The 21,330-nt window shown below is 43.8% G+C and overlaps 1 protein-coding gene across 1 annotated transcript; it reads left to right on the top strand.

Moving 5' to 3' along the window:
* The first annotated feature begins 15,533 nt into the window (after positions 1 to 15,533).
* LOC125525730 (sucrose:sucrose 1-fructosyltransferase) lies at positions 15,534 to 19,088 on the top strand. The gene is made up of 4 exons (XM_048690734.2): positions 15,534 to 15,897; positions 16,041 to 16,049; positions 16,695 to 17,554; positions 18,053 to 19,088. The coding sequence occupies exons 1-4, from the start codon at positions 15,606 to 15,608 to the stop codon at positions 18,752 to 18,754; spliced, it is 1,863 nt and encodes a 620-aa protein (XP_048546691.2). The 5' UTR covers positions 15,534 to 15,605; the 3' UTR covers positions 18,755 to 19,088.
* Positions 19,089 to 21,330: the final 2,242 nt, after the last annotated feature.

Here is a 21,330-nt window from a genome sequence, read left to right as displayed (position 1 = left end):
TGACACTTCCTTTTTGTTAATAAGATGGCCGTATGCATCTTTCTGATGCAGAGGCCGGGGAATCACCCCTTTTCAAAAAAAAATGTAGTAGCACTGTTCATGGATCCATGTGTGCGCAGTGATGATATGTACCGCTCCATCTGTAAGAGTCCGTGAGCCGTCCATACACTTGTGTGTTTGATTGATGGTGAGCCAGCATTATCCTATGTTAAAATCCAAATTAAGTTTTGTTTGCATATTTGTGTTTGTCGTGTCAGAACTTTCAAACAAGACAATTTTTTAATACATTTTAACAAGTTAAAAAAAAGACAAAACGTAACATTCAGTTTTATCATTTCGTCCAGTTTTACCAAATTTTATATGCTTTTATGTTTTTTGGTTCTGGGCTTAGGGCTTAGGGTTTAGAGATTTGAGTTTAGGGTTTAAGTTTCAGTTTTGGAACTTGTTAATTATATCATTGTTCCTATCAACTTTTAGGAGTTGAAACTTGCTCGGCCACTCGATTTTCCTCACGATCCGTAAATTTGATGGATTCTCCACGAGGGTACACCAAGTTTTAAGTTTCAATTACTGAAACTTGTGATTTTGTCTTTCGCTCGTACCAAGTTTCAGAAAACTGGGTGGAATAAGATCCGCTCCGCTCCCGTGTCGCTCTGACAGGGGCGACACCGGGGCGCCCCAGCCCTAGCTGCCACCAGCCTCAACCACCACCACCCCACCGCCGCCGCCGACAGCGAAGGCCTGCTCCTGAAACCAGGGACTCGTGCTCCTCCCTCAAATCCAAGCTCCCCTCGCTCAGATGCTTTGGCGGCTCTCGTCACTGGATGCAGCGGCGTGCTGCGCGGGCTCCTGCCCATCAGCTGCTCCAGCTGGTTGATGCGGGGTGGCAGCCCACTCTACCTCTCTGGTTCGTCCGCTCCGGCTGCGGCCGGATGTCTGCTCGGCGCGGCGATGTGGGGCGCGGCGGCGTGGCTTCCGCCCAGATCTGCGGGTTCGGTGGCGGGGGATTGCGGCCACGGGCGTGCTGGCGCAGGGCGTCCTCGTCCTGGGTGCGCGCGGCCCTGGGCGCGTGGCGCGGTCGCCGGAGCGGCGTCGGGTGTAGCATGGAGTGGTGGCACCCGGTGCGGGTGCGGGCGGCTACGGGCGCGCGTCAGGTCAGGAGAGCTGCGGGGTGAGGTGGTTCTGGAGCGGCCGGCGCGCCGGCTCCAGATCTGGCAGTGCTCGGAGTTTGCCGAGGCCCCCATCCCCGATCTGGCAATCTTCGCGGCGGTCGGTCGTGGGATGGTGCTCGGCGGCTTGGTTGGCGCTGCCGGAAGTGATGGTGGATGCGTGGCTTGCTTCTGGCTCGGGTTAAGCTGGTCGTGATGGCGGACGGCCCGGGCGGCGATCTCAGGCCAGATCTGACCTGCAGTGCTCCGAATCGGGTCCTGTGCGACGGTGCTCTGGGAGAAATCCCTGCTCACCCATTGTGTGAGCCGACCATGACGGCGCCACCCCGGCGTCGTATACCTTCCTAGAGGCGTGGTCTCCGAGCTATTTCGCGTGGATCTGCGGCGTGGTTCTGGCTGTCTTGCTGTAGGGATGTGCTCAAACTCCGGGTGAGAACCTTGCATCGACTTTGTCGATGTCGGTGACAGCAGCGTCTATGGACGTCGTCTTCCTCGCAGGAGGTGCCGCTGTGGAGCTCCAGCACCTACGGTACTTTGCTTTGTGGTCTCCGGGTGAAAACCTAAGATCCGGCTCGCCGGATCGGATGATGGTGTTGTGTCTTCGACAGCACTACCTCCTTGGAGGCGTCATCTTGGAGACCCCCAAACGACGGCTCCTGTTGCTGCGCGTGGTTGATGGTGGTGCGGCCAGCTTGGGGCCGATGGTGGTGTCCTCTTCTTCATGTGTTTCTCTTCGACTGTCCTTCGCGTGGTCTCCGTCCTGTTGTTGTGCATGCTCAAGACCTTCCCATGGTTGCCGTTGTGCTGCGGCGAGCTTCGGGCTCTTGGTGTTGTCTTGGTTCACCTTTGCTCAATGACGGCGCAATGATGCCTCCCCAACCTGCTAATCGTTTCGACCGCCCATGGCGGATCTCTCAGTCAAGGTTCGTGTTAAGGTTTGGCACTCGTTGATTATGGTTGATCCTCTGTTGTGCCGTGGGGCTCGGTACGCACGCCGGTGCGGTGCATTAGGTTGTCTGCAGAGTCTCGGTATTGTGATCCCTGGACAAAACTCCACATCTACTTGTGTCTCTCGTGGTGTTGGTCTTTTGCCTGCTAGCTAGGTCATGCCCTCTCCTAGGTGGCAATTTTTTTTCTCATCTTCTGTAACCTTGTTACCTGTATGGTTTTCGGCCCGGTTTTCCTCATAAACGGGGTCAACTTGTTTAGGTTTTTGATCCGATTTCCCTTATAAACTGGATGAGCCAAAGCTTAAGGGGTGACCCTTAGCTTTGGCAGCTTTTTGAGCAATATATTCAGATGGGGATCCTCTCTCCCCCGGTGACCGTTTAAAAAAAAAGTTTCAGAAAACTTAACGAAGTAAGAACTGACCAAAACATATTTGAAATGAATCTGAAAAAAAATTGAACTTGTCGTTCATAATATATAGAAGACTGGAAATCGAAAGTCAAAAGAAAAACCATGAGAGACGGTATGTGTGGAGCTGAGAAAAGCTGCAGGAGAAAATCCACTCTCAGTTACACATGAGCTGCTGTCCCGACCGTCCAGTGCTCTGTCAGTGGTTCTACATCAGATCTGCATCATGAACGTGGTTAACTAGTAAGCTGCCAATCTCCAAGGAAATATTTTCATTGAGCCCCGCTGTTAATGCATCTAATCTCTTTTTCAGGAAAGTTCCTGCGCTTTTTCTGCGACGCAGTAAAATTTTCATTTCATTTCGATAGATTGGTGATGACATTTGAATTCCATGCATTGTTTTTTTCTGTCTGAGATGTTAGAATATGCGAAGCAGAAAGAGAGATCCTTCAGTACGAACGGTGCTGCTACGTTTGGACTATCTTATCCTGACCGACCCCTCACCCTGATACAGGACGACGGCCAGCGACAGGAATCAAACCGGCGAGATTCAGTGCTCCAAAACGTAGTAGAATAATGTCCAGACAAAAACAATAATGCAGCTGCAGTAGACGAGGGGAGAACAGCCAACCAAATGTACGGATGGGAGGGAGGAAGAGATCTAAGATCAGTGAACCCAGCAATCAGTTAATCTGAACCATTCACCTTTGTATTCCTAGAAATTTTGAATCAGAAGAAACCGGAGGAACACGTGTCTTTTGCCATGTGCAAGGAAAATATCAAATATTCGGTACCAAAAAGCATATATTGCAGACTTTTCAACTTATATCCTTCTCACATAGAAGAAATGCAGGAAATTCTATAGGCCCAAAACTGTACTCAACAGCTAATTAACGTGTAGCTTCCTAGAAGATTTTGTGCTAGAATCAATGCAGGAGTCGTCACCTTCTTCGTGGCAAAGAAGGGGACTTCTGGGTGGTCCGGAGGCTAAACTTCTTTTCATGTTAACCCATTGTTTTGAGATAGATGGAAAAGGGTACAACTCTGAGGTAAAACAAGATCCGTCTACTTTTCGTGTGACAAATCAACTTAATAATTCATTTGGTACATTGTGGCAATTAGCTACAGTTAGATCAATCTTTAGTGTAATCTTTTTTCTTCAATTTATCATATCTGTATTTATCTGGGCAGATTATTTCCAATCATCTTTAGCAATAAAATGCTCGCTGGATTTGTTTTGTAAAGTAACAATTTGGATTTCTAGATTGATTTTATTATTTTCTTCAAATATTGGTGCTTCCTAATGACTTAAATTATTTTTTGCTTTTCACAAGGAAGCATGCTACTGAGGCCCGACTGAAATAAATGAACACAAAAGCCCTGCTGCTACTCCTCCTTCTCCTCCTGCTGCTACTCCTCCTGCTCCTCCTCCTGCTCCTGCTCCTGCTCCTGCTACTGCTACTGCTACTGCTACTGCTACTGCTACTGCTACTGCTACTGCTACTGCTCCTCCTCCTGCTACTGCTACTGCTACTGCTACTGCTACTGCTACTGCTACTGCTACTGCTACTGCTACTGCTACTGCTACTGCTACTACTACTACTATGATCGCCATTTTATTATCATCATCATTATATGGGGTGGATGTTGTACTAGTAGATTAGTCTGATTTTCAATGAGTGTCCTAGGCTACAATAAGTGTGTTTCTTGGCTGTGGTTCTTCACAGAATGATAGCGACAGAGGTGAAAGATGTGTTCAAGTATGTCATGGTCGATGACATCCATGTGCTTGTGCGCTTCTTCCCGCTTCATTATTTTTGGATGTTGCAAACTAAGAGCAACTCGAGAAGAGTCGCCACAATTTTGCTCACGAAAATTGCTATGCAGATGGTCGACAGAGTACATGGAGGCTGAAGCGGGCTTTGGTAATGTAAGAATCACCAAAAACCAGTCGCAATAAATTCCCTCCAAGTAGTACCACCAATCATTTGGTCATAGATTCTTCCCCAATAATCCCCAATTTAGGAAGTGAAAATTTGATTCATAGAACACATTCAGAAGCATCAATTTCAGATGTTGGCTGGTAAGGTGGGGGAAAGCGCGTTATCCCAAATTCACTGCTCCATCTCCTCGTCCATCCTCCTCGTACATATTCAAAAGTACGATTTACCTGTCATTGGGTATTTTATTTTCTGTTCTCTTTTACTTTTATTGCCTCTCAAATTATGGACAAGTACTAAATTCGTAAACATTTTTTTTACAAATATGTGAACATTTTTTAGATGCATGAACTTCTTTTTCCAATTCACAAACAATTTTAAAATTCCTGGTTTATTTTGAAATTCGTGATCTTTAAAAAAATAGTATTAATTTTAAAATCCATCAACATTTTTATATTCATATTTTTTTAAAATCCACAAACCTTTTTCTAAAATTCACAAATATATTTAATTCATGAACTTTTTTTTACAAATTCATGAATATTTACTAAAATTTGCAAACATTATTTCATATTCATGAAATTTTCTTTAAATTCATAATTTTATTTTAAAATTTAACTTTATTACATTTTGAACATACAAATTCATTTAATATATATAAGAAATCAGATTTAGTTTTTCCCCTTAACCAGGAACTGCTCGCTTGAGAGCGGTCAGCAACCGAGCGATCGAACTAGCTAAGTCTTGTGGGACGACCCATAACTTGGTCTACTCGGTGGTTTTGTTTCATTGATTTGGTTGTTTATGTAGCAAAACCGACCATTGCCCCTGTTTCGAGCAAATTTTTGAGGAAAACAATATAAGCTAAATGCTCCTTGCCCCTCTGTTTTTTTTTACTTTTATTAATGGAAATTATTTTCAAAAGATGTAAAATGAAATATGTAGAAATTTATTAAGTAATGTTCAAGGATGTTGAAGTATATTGCCCGGCTCTCTCCATCAGTTCGGATTTTTGGATGAGTTGGTTGGAGCGTGAATTCGATATGGTACCCGAGCTAGGAGGTCTTGAGTTGAAGACCCTGCCAACGTAGTATTAAAAAAGAGATTCTGCGGCCTATATAAATCCCACGTCTAAGAACTAAATAAGCCTAGACGTGAGGGGGGGGGGGGGTGTTGTTGAAGTATATTGCCCGGCTCTCTCCATCAGTTCAGATTTTTGGATGAGTTGGCTAGAGCATGAATTCAATAAAGGATTCTTAAAAATAGTTAACATTTTTTTAAAATATCCATGGATTTTAAAAATTTTCAGGGGTTTTGAAAAATGTTCATTTTGAAAGTATCCACAAATTGAAGAAACGTGGATTTTTAAAATGTTCTCAAACTGTAAATATCAGGAATATAAAGAATGTTGCAGAATTCGAAAATATGTTCACAAAAATTTAAAACTATTCACAAGTTTAAAAAATCGTTCTGGAAGATCAAAATTTTTGAATTTTGAAATTTTAATATATATATTTCAAAAGTTTCCGCTACTATAAAATGTTTATGAATTTAAACAATGTTCAATAATTAGGAAAATGTCCAATAATTCGTAAAATATTCATGAATTAATTTTTCTTCAATTGTAAAAATTATTCATGATTTCAAAATATTCACCATTTTTTTAAATAATAATGTTTTAGAAAAGAGAGTAGGAAAAAAAGGAAAGACATCAAAAGGAAAAAAAAACTTGAAAACAAAAAGATATGTGGGTGTGCACTTGCTCGGCAGTTGTCACGTACACATGGAACAGGAGTCCGCAAGCAAGAACCCATTAACTCTAGTGGAAAATCAGAACATTTCGCATTGACGGGCCAAATAGGGCATATTCTAATGGACAATATTAACGTACTTTTAAAAAGTGTCCTCTATTTAAAAAATTATGAATTTTAAAATGTACATGAATTTGAAAAATAATTATGAATTATTTTTTAAAATTGTTAAAATTATTAAAGATTTTCAATATATTCCTGAATTTTAAAAATATTCTTAATGTTTAAAAAATAGAAGGAAAAAAAGGAAAGACAACAATAGGAAAAACGAAAAAAAGGAAACAAAAAATCATGCGGGTGTGCGCTTGGTTGGCAGCTACCACGCTACACTTGGTATACGGGTCTGCAAGCAAGAACCCATTAAGGGCTCCTTTGATTCAAAGGAATTCCGTGGGATTTTTGGAGGGTGAGAATCCTTAGGATTTTTTCCTATGTTTGTCGTTTGATTCATAGGATTTAATCCTATAGAATTTTTTCCTATGGAATCAAGTGTACTACATTTTATTGGAAATCTAGCATTCACTCCAACCTCTTTTTTCAATTCCTTTATATCTCATGTAGCATCAAACACTCTATGCTAATCCTATAGGATTCAAGTGGACATGCCACTCAAATCCTGTATTTTTCCTATTTCCGTGTTTTGAAAATCCTGCAAATCAAAGATGGCCTAACTATGGTGGAAAATCAGGAAATATTGCATTGACAGGCCCAAATAGGACAGATTCCAATGGACAATAGCCAATGCTTTACTTGTTTACATGTTCGAAATTAATGCTTATATGCATATGTAGTACCCCCAAATACTTTTGTGAGAGTTGAAGTTGTACAACCGCTTAGTAGGGTATAGGACACGACCCTAGTTGAAGACCAACCGCCACAGCTACCCCTAGCGCTACCATTTTGAACCTTGTTTGCAAGTGTCCAATTTTTCTTCTCCTATAAAACGACATCATAGTGTCTAACATGATAATCTATTATTTTGCAAAATTGAAGACCTGAATTCAAAACACATCATGGGAGATGAAAATGACAAATTCAGTGATCATCGTGAGGGCTTTCAAATAAGTCATCTCCTCTTCGATGGTGCTCGCTCTGATACTAATAGAGAGGGTTCGTAGGGTTCAAAATTGTGGTATTGGCGATCCTTGAAATAACCCCAAACGGGGCAACTTTGGTTTCTATTGGTGTGTGGCGAGCATATGTGGGTGTCTTACTCCGCGAAGCCCGACTGTGGCATGTGCCATTGATCTTTTCTTTCAATGATGATTTTGATCTCGTCTTCAGAACCGGGCGAGTATCGTGGCTCGTAAAACCAATGGGTGATGGTGTCCTTCTTGTTCATTGGATGTTGGCCGGCATATCGTTCGTTCTTGTCCAGTGGCCACTTCAGCGATTACTTGGCAACACTGTCAAGCACAAAAGCCGGAATGAAAGCTCCTTCCGGACTACCCATGTGAAGGAAAATCATGGATGCATGCTTGCTACCTTGTGTTTTTCCACAATCAAATCACCTCTTTTTCAAAAGGTATCATTTATTTATAAGCCTGGTTGGCACCACTTTTTACTTTGTGAAACAAGAAACCACTTGTTCCATTCAGCGGATTTTTTTTTTTTGATATATCAATTTCTGGTTTGGTTGGTTGCTTGCTTGTTGTCTACTTAATTAGCACTAGCTCTGCATGCGTATGCATTTCCCACATACAATGTGTGTGCATCTCTTATACTAATTAATCTTATCGTTGCAATAAGCTATTCTATCAATCTTTCCATTGGTGTAATTTCGTTGTCCTTTTTATGGTGCAACAAAGGGCCGTACCCCAAGAAATGGGACGTACGCTCCCACTTTAGCCTGCTGCACTGATGCGATTCAGATCTGCAGACGTACGTGGTAGGGCAGGCGTGCCACGACGCACGCTGTCCCACTCCCAGCTGCACCCGGCCCGACAAGCCACCAACCAACGTCCCGTTGCTCCGTTGATATAGCCGTCGTCGATGTATCATGTAGGCCACAGGTTACCTCGGTCGTTCACGTAGCTGTCGTCCATGGCGCCCATGCGCCTCCGCCGTTGCCGTCGCTTTCGGCCATGGAGCCCTCCTCCTCAAGCACGCCTTGTCTTCTTCTCAAACGTGTGTGGTGGCACTGTTCATGGATCCAAGATCTTAATCAAATAGAGCCGTTGGCAGTCGCAGTGATGACTACATGTACCTCTGGAGCTTGTGAGCCGTCCATGGATCCTTAGATGCATGTGATTGAAGGTGGGGCAGCTGCACAACACTATTGATTGGACGGACCACCCGGAGGTGAAATTGGCAGATTGTTTGGTTGCCCGTGAACCGCTGTCCTGACCGTCCAGCGCTATGTCAGTGGGTCTATATCGCATGTGCGTCATGCAACGGGGGTTAATCAATCTGCAGTAGGGTGGCATCCATGTCCGGGGCCATGCATGGGGGCGTGTCCGTTCTTGCACGTTTATGTGTGTGTACGTGTATGTGAGACGGTTTAGTGATGATTGGAGCGTTGTTTGGTTTTGCACCCCAAGAGGTAGAGGAAAAACCAATCTTGAGCCCCCGTTCACGTGCAATGATCATACTCTTTGTTTCAACATCTTTTTTAACAGTGACTTAGCTTTCCAGCAATGCTTGGACCCGGAGGATCTCGTGCATTTCATTTGTGTGGGAAGTAACATGCACATTCGGAGGACCATGGCAGGCTCTCTTGGGACCCAATGAAATTGATCTTTTACCTGCGCAGAGCGGAAAGGTGCGCACCCCTACGTTCCTTTTTTCCTGACAAGTCAAAAATGCATGTTTCAATCAATCTTCTTAATGATGGTGTATGAACAAGTACCTAGAGGAGTGAACGGAGTTGCAGCTGGTCTGTTCGAAATCTTTTGAACTCCAAAAGCCAAATGCCACGTTTCAGCAACTTTTTTAAAGAAGATGGAGTGGCTAGGGTACGGCAGTCCACCCAAAACTCAAATGCCTAGCTAGAGCACGTAGTGGCACAGATCACGGAGCAAAGGTGGGAATGGTTGATCAAACAGTCCACCCAAAATTTGAACACCAGTCATTGCCTACATAAAGAAGGAGGTCGACCAGCCCGAGGTGGCAGCTGCAGCTGCCGGCATGTGAGCTCACTGGCCCCTCTCACTCTCACTCCCTTTTCCCCCACATTTGCGCGGCTGTGCCTCTCTCGTCGACGGTAGATGCATTATTACCTTGGCCAGCAGGGATCTCACACGTCACTGTGGTAGTGCCCTTTCGAGCAGTGGATCTTGTCGACTTGATTCCAGTTGGTGGCTGTTGTCGTCTAGTTCTAGCGGCCGGGGTCTTAGTCGGCAGCAAATTCCACTGGCATAGTCCAAACGATGGTGCAACAACGCCCTCTTTAGTTGGAGGATGGTTAAAATAATACAGGAATGGATTTAAAACATATGGTGATTCAGATGTACGTGTTTTGTTGAACTCTAAATAAATTTGGAACAACGTGAATGTATGACTGAAATTGTTTTGTTGCATCGGTGAAGGCGCATGGACTTTTTCCGAAGGATTAAAAAATGCATGAACTTTTCGACGAGCCTGGCCCGAATGGAAATTTCGAGTGACAGGAAGACTTTATAGGAACAAAACATATGGTTTGCGGTACTACAAAACAAACAAGAATGGTAGGAAAATTTTGTAAGGATTGTAATCAGTACCTTATTCAGACCAATGCCCGGTGGTGCTACAATTGGTGCCGGTGGTGGGCGAACAGCACTGGCGCTTGTCTCCTAGGTATGAAATTGTGTGGGAACGCAAACCATCCCTGCCGGATGCGGTGGCAAAAGCATGGGAGAAGAACAAGCCGAGCAGGGACTTTGGTTCGGTTGCGAACTCGTTCAAGGAAATGACAAGAAACATAAAAGATTGAAGTAAGAAGAACTTTACACATGTGACTCGAGATTGAAAAACTGCGTGATGAATTGAGTAGTATGCAGGGTGGTAATGCTGATCGTGCAGTGATCCGGCAGAAGATGAACAAGCTAGATGAACTTTTATACCGCGAAGAGATGATGTGGCTGCAACGTTCACGTATTACTTGGGTCAAGGAAGTGGAACACAATGTGCAGTACTTGCATCGACGTGCAGTGTGGCAGATGCGGAGGAACTTTATTCAAAGGCTCCGTAAACATGATGGTACATGGTGCGACATGCCATCAGGGATGGTACAAAGGATCCCACCATTGACCCAGAGGAGGTCGTTTAGAGTATTACAATGAAGGTGACCGTTGAAATGAATGATGGTCTATCGGCTCCATATACTGAAAAAGAGGTTTCAAATACATTATTTCAGATCAGACCTCTCAAAGCGCCAGGTATGGATGGATTTCCTGCACGTTTTTATCAATGTAATTGGGCGGTATTGAAGGCAAAAACTGTTGAGGCGGTAATGAATTTTTGCATCGCTTGGATTATGCCCGATGGGGTTGATGATACAACGATAGTCCTAATTCCTAAGGTTTCCCACCCTAAGGAGTTGAAGGATTTCCGTCCAATTTGTATCAGTAACATGTTCTATCTGTGTCCTATTTTGACTGAGCTCATATCAGAAAATCAAAGTGCGTTTAATCCGGGATGCCTTATTTCCGACAATTCCATCATAGCTTTTGAATGCATTGATTATATGTAATCACTGAAGGGCGATGCATAGGGATGTTGTGCTTACAAATTTGACCTTCCCAAGGCGTATGACCATGTGGATTGGACTTTTTTGTAGAATGTTTTGACCAAGTGTGGTTTCTCCCAAGACTGGGTCTCACGAATCATGGTGTGTGTGACCTCAGTTAAATATTCGATGAAGTGTAATGGCAAATTATTAGAATCCTTTACACCTTCTCGAGGCCTCCGACAAGGTGATCCTTTGTCCCCATTTTCATTCCTATTTATCATTGATGCCTTTTCTGACTGTTTAACAAGGATAATACTGTACTCCTATAAAATACTCAGTTGGTGATGATTGTGTGTCTGCCATCCGTCATTTCTGACCATCAGATCTACATCTAACGACTGTGATGTAAGTTGTGGCATTTTTTGCAGCAAGAACCCGCTTCTCCGCTCCAATTTGGAGAAACCCCTTAGTATCTTCAAACCAACCACATCCATCCCCCACCTCATCAAAAAAGCCACGAAGAATATATTTGAAGTGAAACCTAATACAAGTATATATATATATATATATATATATATATATATATATATATATATACCAAAATTAGATTGTTTTTCTTTCAAGTTTGTGAACATGTATTATTCTACTTTGGATCCGTTGCAACGCATGGGCACATTCCTAGTTTTTGTAAATTACAAAGGAAGTGTTTGAGCCAACATACTTGGGACTACTAGTACCAGAGGGTAGGATGCACATGGGCAGGTTGAAACGTTTCAAGCAAGCTAAAGAAATAGGTTGAAAGATTAGAGTGAGGAATTCATGTCCAGTGGAAATAAAGGAATTATAATCAAGTCAATAGCACAGGCCATACCCACATATGTTATGAATGTTTTCAGGTTTCCTACATCGGTGTGTGATGATTTGAGAAAACTTATGAAGCAGTACTGGTGCGTGTAAAAAGGAAAAAAGAAAAATGGCCTGGCTAAGTTGGGACAAGATGAATCATCCGAAGTCGAAGGGCATTATGGGGTTCCGTGACATGTGTGCCTTTAAACAAGCATTGTTAGCTAAACAAGCTTGACGATTAATTGAAAGTCCATATAGTTTATGCGTTTGTCTCCTGAGAGCAAAGTACTAATCAAGTGGAAATATTTTGTGAATGGTTCTCTCTGGCAATTCTTTGTTGGTGTGGAAAGGCATCGGTCATGGCCTAGAGCTTGTGAAACAAGGCTTCATATGGAGGGTTGGGAATGGATCCTCAGTTAGGACGTGGCGGGATCCTTGGATCCCACTCGGCCTTGATTACCGGCCCATCACTCCAAAGAGGAATTGCAGGTTTAATTGGGTCTTGGATTTCCCGAACAAGAAGGGCACCTAGAATTTACATTGGTTGGAAGAGCACTTTTCGCCTTTGGACATCTGAAAGATTTTATTGATATGTATGTCCCCGAGGAACTGACAGGATTTCATCGCATAGTTCCCGGAAAACATGGCCAATTTACAGTGAAGCATGTGACAAGCTAGCTCAGCAGTGCACAAGCAGAAGTTTGTTGAGGGTGCTTTGAGTAGCAATCCAGGGGGAGACCAGTCCCATTGGAACTATGTTTGGAAAGCAAGGGTTCTGATAACGATATATATTACCACATTGAAGGTTGAAGTTGGGGCACAGGCTAGGAACCAATGCAAAGTGTTTCTTGACTTATCCATACGGTTCATGTATGCTTTGTGGGTTGGAGAGGGAAAGCACCTACCACGCCCTAGTAATGTGCAACCAAGTCAGAATCATTTGGAAGGCTATGAGATCGGTGTGGCACTCCCATGTAATGATGCTCTAATTGAAAACGGGAAGGAATGGTTGCTACATGTTCTCGCTGACATCTCTCAGAAATATAAAATAACAACTTTATTATTGCCTCTAGGGCATATTTCCTTCACGTGTACCTCCTACTGGATTGATACTTTGGTTCTCAAATTGAGGGAAACACTTATCTCTACTTTCCTGCATCACCCGTTTCTTTTTTTAGGAGAAAGAGTAAAATTACATTACTCTTGGGCCAACCAAACAGTCGGCAGCCAGCACTGCTCCTTCAAAGGAAAAACCAACGCAAGCTCAAGAAGTAGCAATCATCATAACTATGCGCAATTATGTCAATTGCCCAACACTATTTTTTTACCCATCGATGCTATTTATGAGAGAGATGCCTCTAGTGAAAGCTATGCCCCCCAGGTCCATTCACTTCTATTATAAAACAAAAAATATAATTCCTCGTTGTTTTTATTTTTATTTTTATTTATTATACCTACCGCTACCTGATTTGATACTTTCAACGGGTATAAGAACAAGGGGAGTGACACCCCCTTGTCTTGTTGGGGTACAAGCATTTGTTTGTGTGTGTGCATGTACTGCTAAAGTTGTATATGTGGTGTCTCCTATTGGTTCGATAAACCTTGGTTCTTAACTGGGGGAAATACTGTCTGCTACTATATATTCTACATCTCCCTTCCTCTTCGGGGAATCCCAACACTATCACAAGTAGCACATGGTCACCTGTGCCGGAGGCGAGGATGGGTACGTAGTGGCGTCAGGTGATGGTATTGTGTTATGAAATTCTTCCCTAAAAATTCAAGTGATCAAGAAGTAGAAAGGTGTGTGTGTGTGGGGGGGGGGGGGGGAGGGGTAAAAGTTTACCGACTTTTGAGAAGAATGGGCTTTGTTCTCGGGACCTCTCCATAATTTTTAGAAGGTTCGCAAATTTTAGGGTAAGGGTTGATGGGTATGACTCCCTAAAATTATAAAGTTTTTACGGAATTAGGTGATTTTAAGGGAAGTTCTAGAGATGTTCTTAGCTTGTGTTTTCTTAGTGAAAGGGCTGTGAAGGAGACCTATACACCCTTATTGCTGTTGTGATCAACTTTTGTTCGTTTTTCCTCTTGCTGCTAGCGATGTTAGTATTTGGTGCAATGCTTGCGTTTGCATTTTTAGGGTATGATATGTGTAAGTTAATTTGTTCATTCTGGTTGCTTATTTTCGATTTGTATTCTACATATTTATGGTCAGATTCATGCATTTTCTTGATTTGTATTTTACACATATAGTTGTTTTATTCAACAATACACATGTGAAATGTCTCTCAGACTGGATGTGATATATCTATGTGTTTCTTATGGGCAGATGAGATTAAAACTAGTCGATTGAGTGCATGTTTATGTGCACAATTTGTATGCCATCATTACTTGCATCAAATTTGTGGCAAATTTTCCTTATATGTCAGTCTTTTGGTGTGAAATAGATGGAAAAGGCCACACCTTTTTTTGTGCTTGCCTCCTTATTGGTAAAGGATGCAGCGGTACGAGCCTATAGAACAGATCCTGTTCAAGTAAGTCCCACCAATCAACTCGAACATTAGCGTGGTAAATGTGGGCATTAGCTACAACATGATCATTTATAGCTAATAAATCAACCTTCAATGAGATCTGTACCATTAAACATCATGTAATCAGTCCTCTTGGCTCTTCAGAGGCATTTCAACCATTTACTATCGTGGCCACAATTCACATCCCTAGTTGCCGAATGGCTTTACAACTTTCTTACAGCACACATCACACAACTGGTAGCTAGTCAGACACAGCCTTAGCCTTCTGTTGATGAAGGTTAATTTTGGCTACACGGGGATAGTGTTGGACATACAGTTTTACAAAGGTGACACGCCAAAATCCTTTACGCGACTGTGTTAGCTTTACAGCTTTCTTGCAACACATAACCCATAGCTATTCTTTGTCGGCTACGTTCCCACAGTTGTTGTCTAGTAAATTACAGCCGAACCTAATGTAGTCTTGGCATCCGTCAATGAAGGCTAGTTTTGGCTACACGAGGATAGTGTTGGACATACGTTTTTACAAACGTGACACGCCAAAATCCTTTACACAACTGTGTTGGCTTTACAGCTTTCTCGCAACGCATATCCCATAACTATTTTTGTCGGCTACTTTCCGACAACTGTTTTGTGGTGAATTACAACCGAACCTAACACAGTCTTGGCTGTCCATCGATGAAGGGTAGTTTTGGCTACGCAAGGATAGTGTTGAACATCCGTTTTTACAAACTCGACGCGCCAAAATCCTTGACGTGACTATGTTGGCTCTACAGCTTTCTCGCAACGCAGAACCCATAACTATTTTTGTCGGCTACTTCCCCATAGCTGTTTCCTGGTGAATTACAGCCGAACCTAACACAGTCTTGGCCGTCCATCCATGAAGGGTAGTTTTGGCTACATGAGGATAGTGTTGAACATACGGTTTTACAAACGCGACACGCCAAGACCCCTGACATGACTGTGTTGGCTCTACAGCTTTCTCGCAACACAGAACCCATAACTATTTTTCGTCGGCTACCTTTCGACAGCTTATTTATGGTAAATTACAGTCGGGCCTAAGACAGTGTTGGCCGTCCGTTGATGAAGGGTAGTGTTGGCTACACTGGCATCGACCTGTATGGTGTTTGGACCAGGTTAGTGGCATCATGTGACACGCCAAAACCTCAGTGAAAACCCCACGGTGACTGCTCCCAGCTTACAGCCGTCCATCTACCTATAAATGGCGCTAGCTCGCCGGCTCCAGAACCCACACCCATCCAGCACCCACAATCTACCAAACTCTCTTGGAGTTCACGAGCGGCGCTGCGATGGGGTCACACGGCAAGCCACCGCTACCGTACGCGTACAAGCCACTGCCCTCCGGCGCCGCCGTGGACGCCGACGGTGAGCGGACCGGCTGGACGAGGTGGCGCGTGTGCGCCACCGTGCTGACGGCCTCGGCCATGGTGGTGGTGGTGGTCGGCGCCACGCTCCTGGCAGGGTTCAGGGTGGACCAGGCCGTCGACGAGGAGGCCGCGGCCGGGTTCCCGTGGAGCAACGAGATGCTGCAGTGGCAGCGCAGTGGCTACCATTTCCAGACGGCCAAGAACTACATGAGCGGTACGTTATTATTAGTTGCTCCATCCCTCCGTCCATTTATTTTTCTCTGCCGTGGTCTGATGGAGAGACTGACGTCCCTGCCTTTGCTCTCTGTTTGCCGGCGGACGGCGACGGCGGCGGTCTTCTCCGGCGGCATCATGCAGATCCCAACGGTTAGTACTCTGCGCACTAACTAATTATGTCTTTTGTGGGGGGGAAAGACGGGATCTCTCTCTAGGCATAATCAAAATTGCTTAACTCACACCAAATTTGGAGGAAATTTTTCGCAGCAAAAGAGGGGAAAACAGAGTTTCCATAGTGAGTTCACAGGGGCGTAGATTGGATACATTGTGAGTAGAAGAAGTAACGTGCCTAGTGTGGCCCCCCTTCCCAAAATGCAAAGCGTATAAGTTTTGTCCGTACTTAAGCTTCTCTTGTTATTATGTTTATATAAAATCTAAGATACCAATCAGTATTAGTGTGTCCATTGTGAAATATCTTGCAGTAAACTTGCTAGCATGCATACTTTTTAGATGTACACGTTTTATATTTTATTAGTAAGGTGGGAGTAAGACACACAATGAAGCTCGAGAGTGATGTGTCATACCCCAACCACTAGGAAAATAACAAGGTGAAAAATATATCTGACCAATACAGACACTCTCGAGGCACCATCCAAGAGTCTAGGTGCAGTTTCTCTCTCAACCAAACAAAAAGAACAAACGTGCAAACATAAAAAATAATTAAGCAAGTGTGGGGTGAAACTGGGCGAGAGAATTAGTTTGGCCAATCTGATCTGATTAACTAAACCGTTGCAGGTCTTATGTACTACAATGGATGGTACCACATGTTCTTCCAGTACAACCCGGTGGGCACCGATTGGGACGACGGCATGGAGTGGGGCCATGCCGTGTCTCGGAACCTTGTCACGTGGCGCACCCTCCCTATTGCCATGGTGGCTGACCAGTGGTACGACATCCTGGGGGTCCTTTCGGGCTCTATGACGGTGCTACCCAATGGCACGGTCATCATGATCTACACGGGGGCCACCAACGCCTCTGCCGTTGAGGTGCAGTGCATCGCCACCCCCGCCGACCCCAACGACCCCTTCCTCCGCCGCTGGACCAAGCACCCCGCCAACCCCGTCATCTGGTCGCCGCCGGGGATCGGCACCAAGGATTTTCGAGACCCGATGACTGCTTGGTACGATGAATCTGATGACACATGGCGCACCCTCCTTGGGTCCAAGGATGACCACGACGGTCACCACGATGGGATCGCCATGATGTACAAGACCAAGGACTTCCTTAACTACGAGCTCATCCCGGGTATCTTGCATCGAGTCCAGCGCACCGGCGAGTGGGAGTGCATTGACTTCTACCCTGTCGGCCACAGAAGCAACGACAACTCATCGGAGATGTTGCACGTGTTGAAGGCGAGCATGGACGACGAACGGCACGACTACTACTCGCTAGGCACGTACAACTCGGCAGCAAACACGTGGACGCCGATCGACCCGGAGCTCGACTTGGGGATCGGGCTGAGATACGACTGGGGTAAGTTTTATGCGTCCACCTCGTTCTATGATCCGGCAAAGAAGCGGCGCGTGCTGATGGGGTACGTCGGCGAGGTCGACTCCAAGCGGGCTGATGTCGTGAAGGGATGGGCCTCGATTCAGGTATGTATCTATCTATACTTGTTCATTATGCATGTTAGGTACATAGATCTATGCGTTGGCTCTCTTGGGGATTGAAATGCTGTTGTTGCTGTATCATATCATATACAACATATACATCTGCTTAAAATGCTGATGCACGCAGGCCGGTTGGCTAGAAAAGATGGACCAACACGTAGGCAGGCAGAAACATGCGTGTTAATCACTTTGTTACCCATATATGTCCAGCTGACCAAACCGCAAGATGAATTTCAGTAGTTTCTGAAGTTCTTTATTATGCCAATCGGTCAATACCATTTTTGTTTGTGCGGCCGTTTCTTCTGTGGAAATCAGATTTCATTACTACTATATAATTTAATAAAAACTAGTTCTGCGTATGCCTTTATTTTGTTTGAAGTTCTTTTTTTTTTTGAGAGTAATTTTGTTTGAAGTTGTCAATGTCAGTATGTAGTGTACTTGAGCTTATAACTAACTGATTAATGGTGTCTGACATGCGTGCAGTCAGTTCCAAGGACAATTGCTCTCGACGAGAAGACCCGGACGAACCTCCTCCTCTGGCCCGTGGAGGAGATTGAGACCCTCCGCCTCAACGCCACCGAACTTAGCGACATCACCCTTAACACCGGCTCCGTCATCCATATCCCGCTCCGCCAAGGCACTCAGCTCGACATCGAGGCAACTTTCCACCTTGATGCTTCTGCCGTCGCTGCCCTCAATGAGGCCGATGTGGGCTACAACTGCAGCAGCAGCGGCGGTGCTGTTAACCGCGGCGCGCTAGGCCCCTTCGGCCTCCTCGTCCTCGCTGCTGGTGACCGCCGTGGCGAGCAAACGGCGGTGTATTTCTACGTGTCTAGGGGGCTCGACGGAGGCCTCCATACCAGCTTCTGCCAAGACGAGTTGCGGTCGTCACGGGCCAAGGATGTGACGAAGCGGGTGATTGGGAGCACGGTGCCGGTGCTCGACGGCGAGGCTTTCTCGATGAGGGTGCTCGTGGACCACTCCATCGTGCAGGGCTTCGCGATGGGCGGGAGGACCACGATGACGTCGCGGGTGTACCCGATGGAGGCCTATCAGGAGGCAAAAGTGTACTTGTTCAACAATGCGACCGGTGCCAGCGTCATGGCGGAAAGGCTCGTCGTGCACGAGATGGACTCAGCACACAACCAGCTCTCCAATATGGACGATCACTCGTATGTTCAATGAAGCTCTTGCATCTCATCAGTAATAAGCTACATTGGATCAAAGACGCGCACCAAGGAAGGCCAAGACATATGTAAATGATTCCGCACAGCCTCGCTTGCAGAATTGAAACATCTATCCTTGGGTCATGTTCTGCATTGATGTCACTGTGAACTACAGTATATTACTTTGTTGGGCGTAGAATCGATATAGTTTGGGTGGGTGGAATTTTGTTTGTTTACATAGTGAACCGGTGTGGTCTGCGTAATAAGCTTATGTGTTTGTTTACAAAATGAACTATTGTTGTTTGGGAGAGTGGACCCGTGTTTCTTTATATAGTGAATGGTTGTTATTTGCATAGTGGATTTCTATTTTCGTTTATACAGTGAGCTGTTGTAGTTTTTCATGGGAGGACTCCTTGTTTACATAGTGACTTTTATTGCTCTGGTTTTATGACTCCTTGTGCGTGTGTGCACGCGCGCGCTCAAACAAGTCCTATTTTTTCTTTTCTTGGTGAGGATATTTAACAAAGCTTACCCATTGTTTTATTTTGTTTATTTGGTATGCATGGAGACATTGTTTCATTTTATGTGCGATCGATGTGACTAGAATGATTGCCGATCTTCGTCATACGTAACTGTATGCTATTGTGGAGATTTGAAGAGGTTTGGTTCTCTATAGATTAGGTACTTCGCTGGTTGAATTTCTCGATGTTCTTCATGGTCAACAAGAGCTATGGTGGCACAACAATGAGCTATGGTGGAAAAATAAGGACAAGTTTCATCCCACCATGCTTGGAATTTCGAGGTCTATTGTCTTGGTTGTTTTCACCGATAATTCAATTTGGAACCTGAGCTCAGATGCACCTGGAGAACAGTAAAAAAAATAGAGAAGAAATAAAAAACAATAAGAATTGTAGTACAAGATGCTCATATGTGTGAACTCCGTGCAAACTTTTGTGAAGTTTGGACACTCGAGGAGCTCCTGGCAGAAAAATATAAAATCGCATGTAAACAGTGTGATTTTTAGAAGTTTCTCAGACGCCCGGAATTTGTCTTTTTTACCACGAGCTCCTTGAATGTCTAAATTTCACCAAATTCTGCACTGAGTTCACACGTACAAGCATCTTGCACCACAAAATAAATTGTATTTTTTAAGAAAATCTAATTTATTTGATTTTACTGTTCATTCCCGGGCTCATCTAAGCCCGGTTCCGGAACGCTGCCCCCTTCTTTTCACCCCTTTTAAGGGTCGTTCCCATTGAGAGCTCCTCGTCAGCCCTAAAGCACCAAAAGGCATTTGTATGTGACAGCCCATGTAAAGCTTGGTCCGTTCGATAGACTCACCCTGTTTTTTTCTCTTTCGGACGCTGCTCGCTTTTTTTCTTTCTTTTCTATCATTGTAGAGAAAGGTTCAACACAAAAACAATTACAAGCTATGTATAGATTCAAAAAAGTTCACAAGTGTGAAAAAAACTTTATAAACATGAAACAAATTAACGAGTTAAAAAATGATCAATTCTAAAAAAGAAAATTGAATTTGAAAAAAGTTCATGAATTAAAAAAATTAATAAATTACAAGAATGTGCACAATTATATTAAAAATCATATATTCAAAAAAATTACGTAGTTTTGGAAAATCTACGGATTTGAAAAAGCTCGTGTATTTGAAAAAATTTGCGAATTTGCAAAATATAAATTTGAATAAAAATAAGAAACAAATAAAAATTGAGAGTAAAAATGAAACTACAATAAAAATAATAAATAAATAGCCTCTTTTAAAAAAGAAAAATTAGAAAGAAAAAACCCTGCATGGAACATCGAAGGGGACCTTCTAGAATGTCTCAAAACCAGTCATGCAGATAGACACATATGACTATCCAAATAAAGTTAGCAAAGGACGTGGGTGCCAACTACCGATAACATTGTAATTGGCACTATAAGCGTTGAATAGGAAGTTCGGCTTATATTTCCCTTGCTTCGATTACCCTTATTATCTAAAATCATTAGTTAAGTGGTACCCATTGCAAAGGTCGCTCACACCTCCTATAGTGGTGACAAGAGAGCGCACTGCATGTTCGAAACTTGTCACAACCTAGAGGTTTTATGCTCTTTCGTAGATTTGTTATTTCAAAACATTTTATTTCTTCGACCGTGCGTTCAAATCATGAATTGTTTTCACCATTGTGTTTCTCTCGTCGAGATCTTCAAAATTAGATCCCATATTATGTTTGGGCGAACTTTAGTAAAAAATAAAAAATGGTAACAAAAAAGGGGAACCCCAAAAAAATCAGGAATCTGAAAAAACCATAAACAGGGAAAAAAAGGAAAACAGGTAGGAAAACTATGCTTGACAAGGAAGCATGGTTTATGCTTCACAGGGAAGCAAATTTTATGATTCAGTTTTTTGGGTAGCATAGTTTGTGCTTCACGGCGTGCACAGCTTTGCTTTCCAGTTTTTGGGAAGCACAATTTGTTCTTCACGCGGTGCACCACACTGTGCATTTTATGTTGTCAGGAAGCACAGTTTATGTCTCACGTGAAAGCACAGCTGGACTTCACGGTGGACCGTAATTGTGCTTTTAACTTTTTGGGAAGCAC

This window comes from Triticum urartu, chromosome 7A (genome assembly GCF_056163025.1).
Source record: "Triticum urartu cultivar PI428250 chromosome 7A, HENAU_Tu73, whole genome shotgun sequence".
Lineage (NCBI taxonomy): Eukaryota > Viridiplantae > Streptophyta > Magnoliopsida > Poales > Poaceae > Triticum > Triticum urartu.
The sequence above is the reverse complement of the archived record's forward strand: the minus strand, read 5'-3'. Positions and strand labels throughout refer to the sequence as shown.

Excerpts from the sequence above, each read along its gene's own strand:
- LOC125525730 (XM_048690734.2), top strand. The coding sequence starts at position 15,606 with ATGGGGTCACACGGCAAGCCACCGCTACCGTACGCGTACAAGCCACTG. Across the intron at positions 17,555-18,052 it reads AGGGATGGGCCTCGATTCAG|TCAGTTCCAAGGACAATTGC; the intron begins GTATGTATCTAT and ends ACATGCGTGCAG.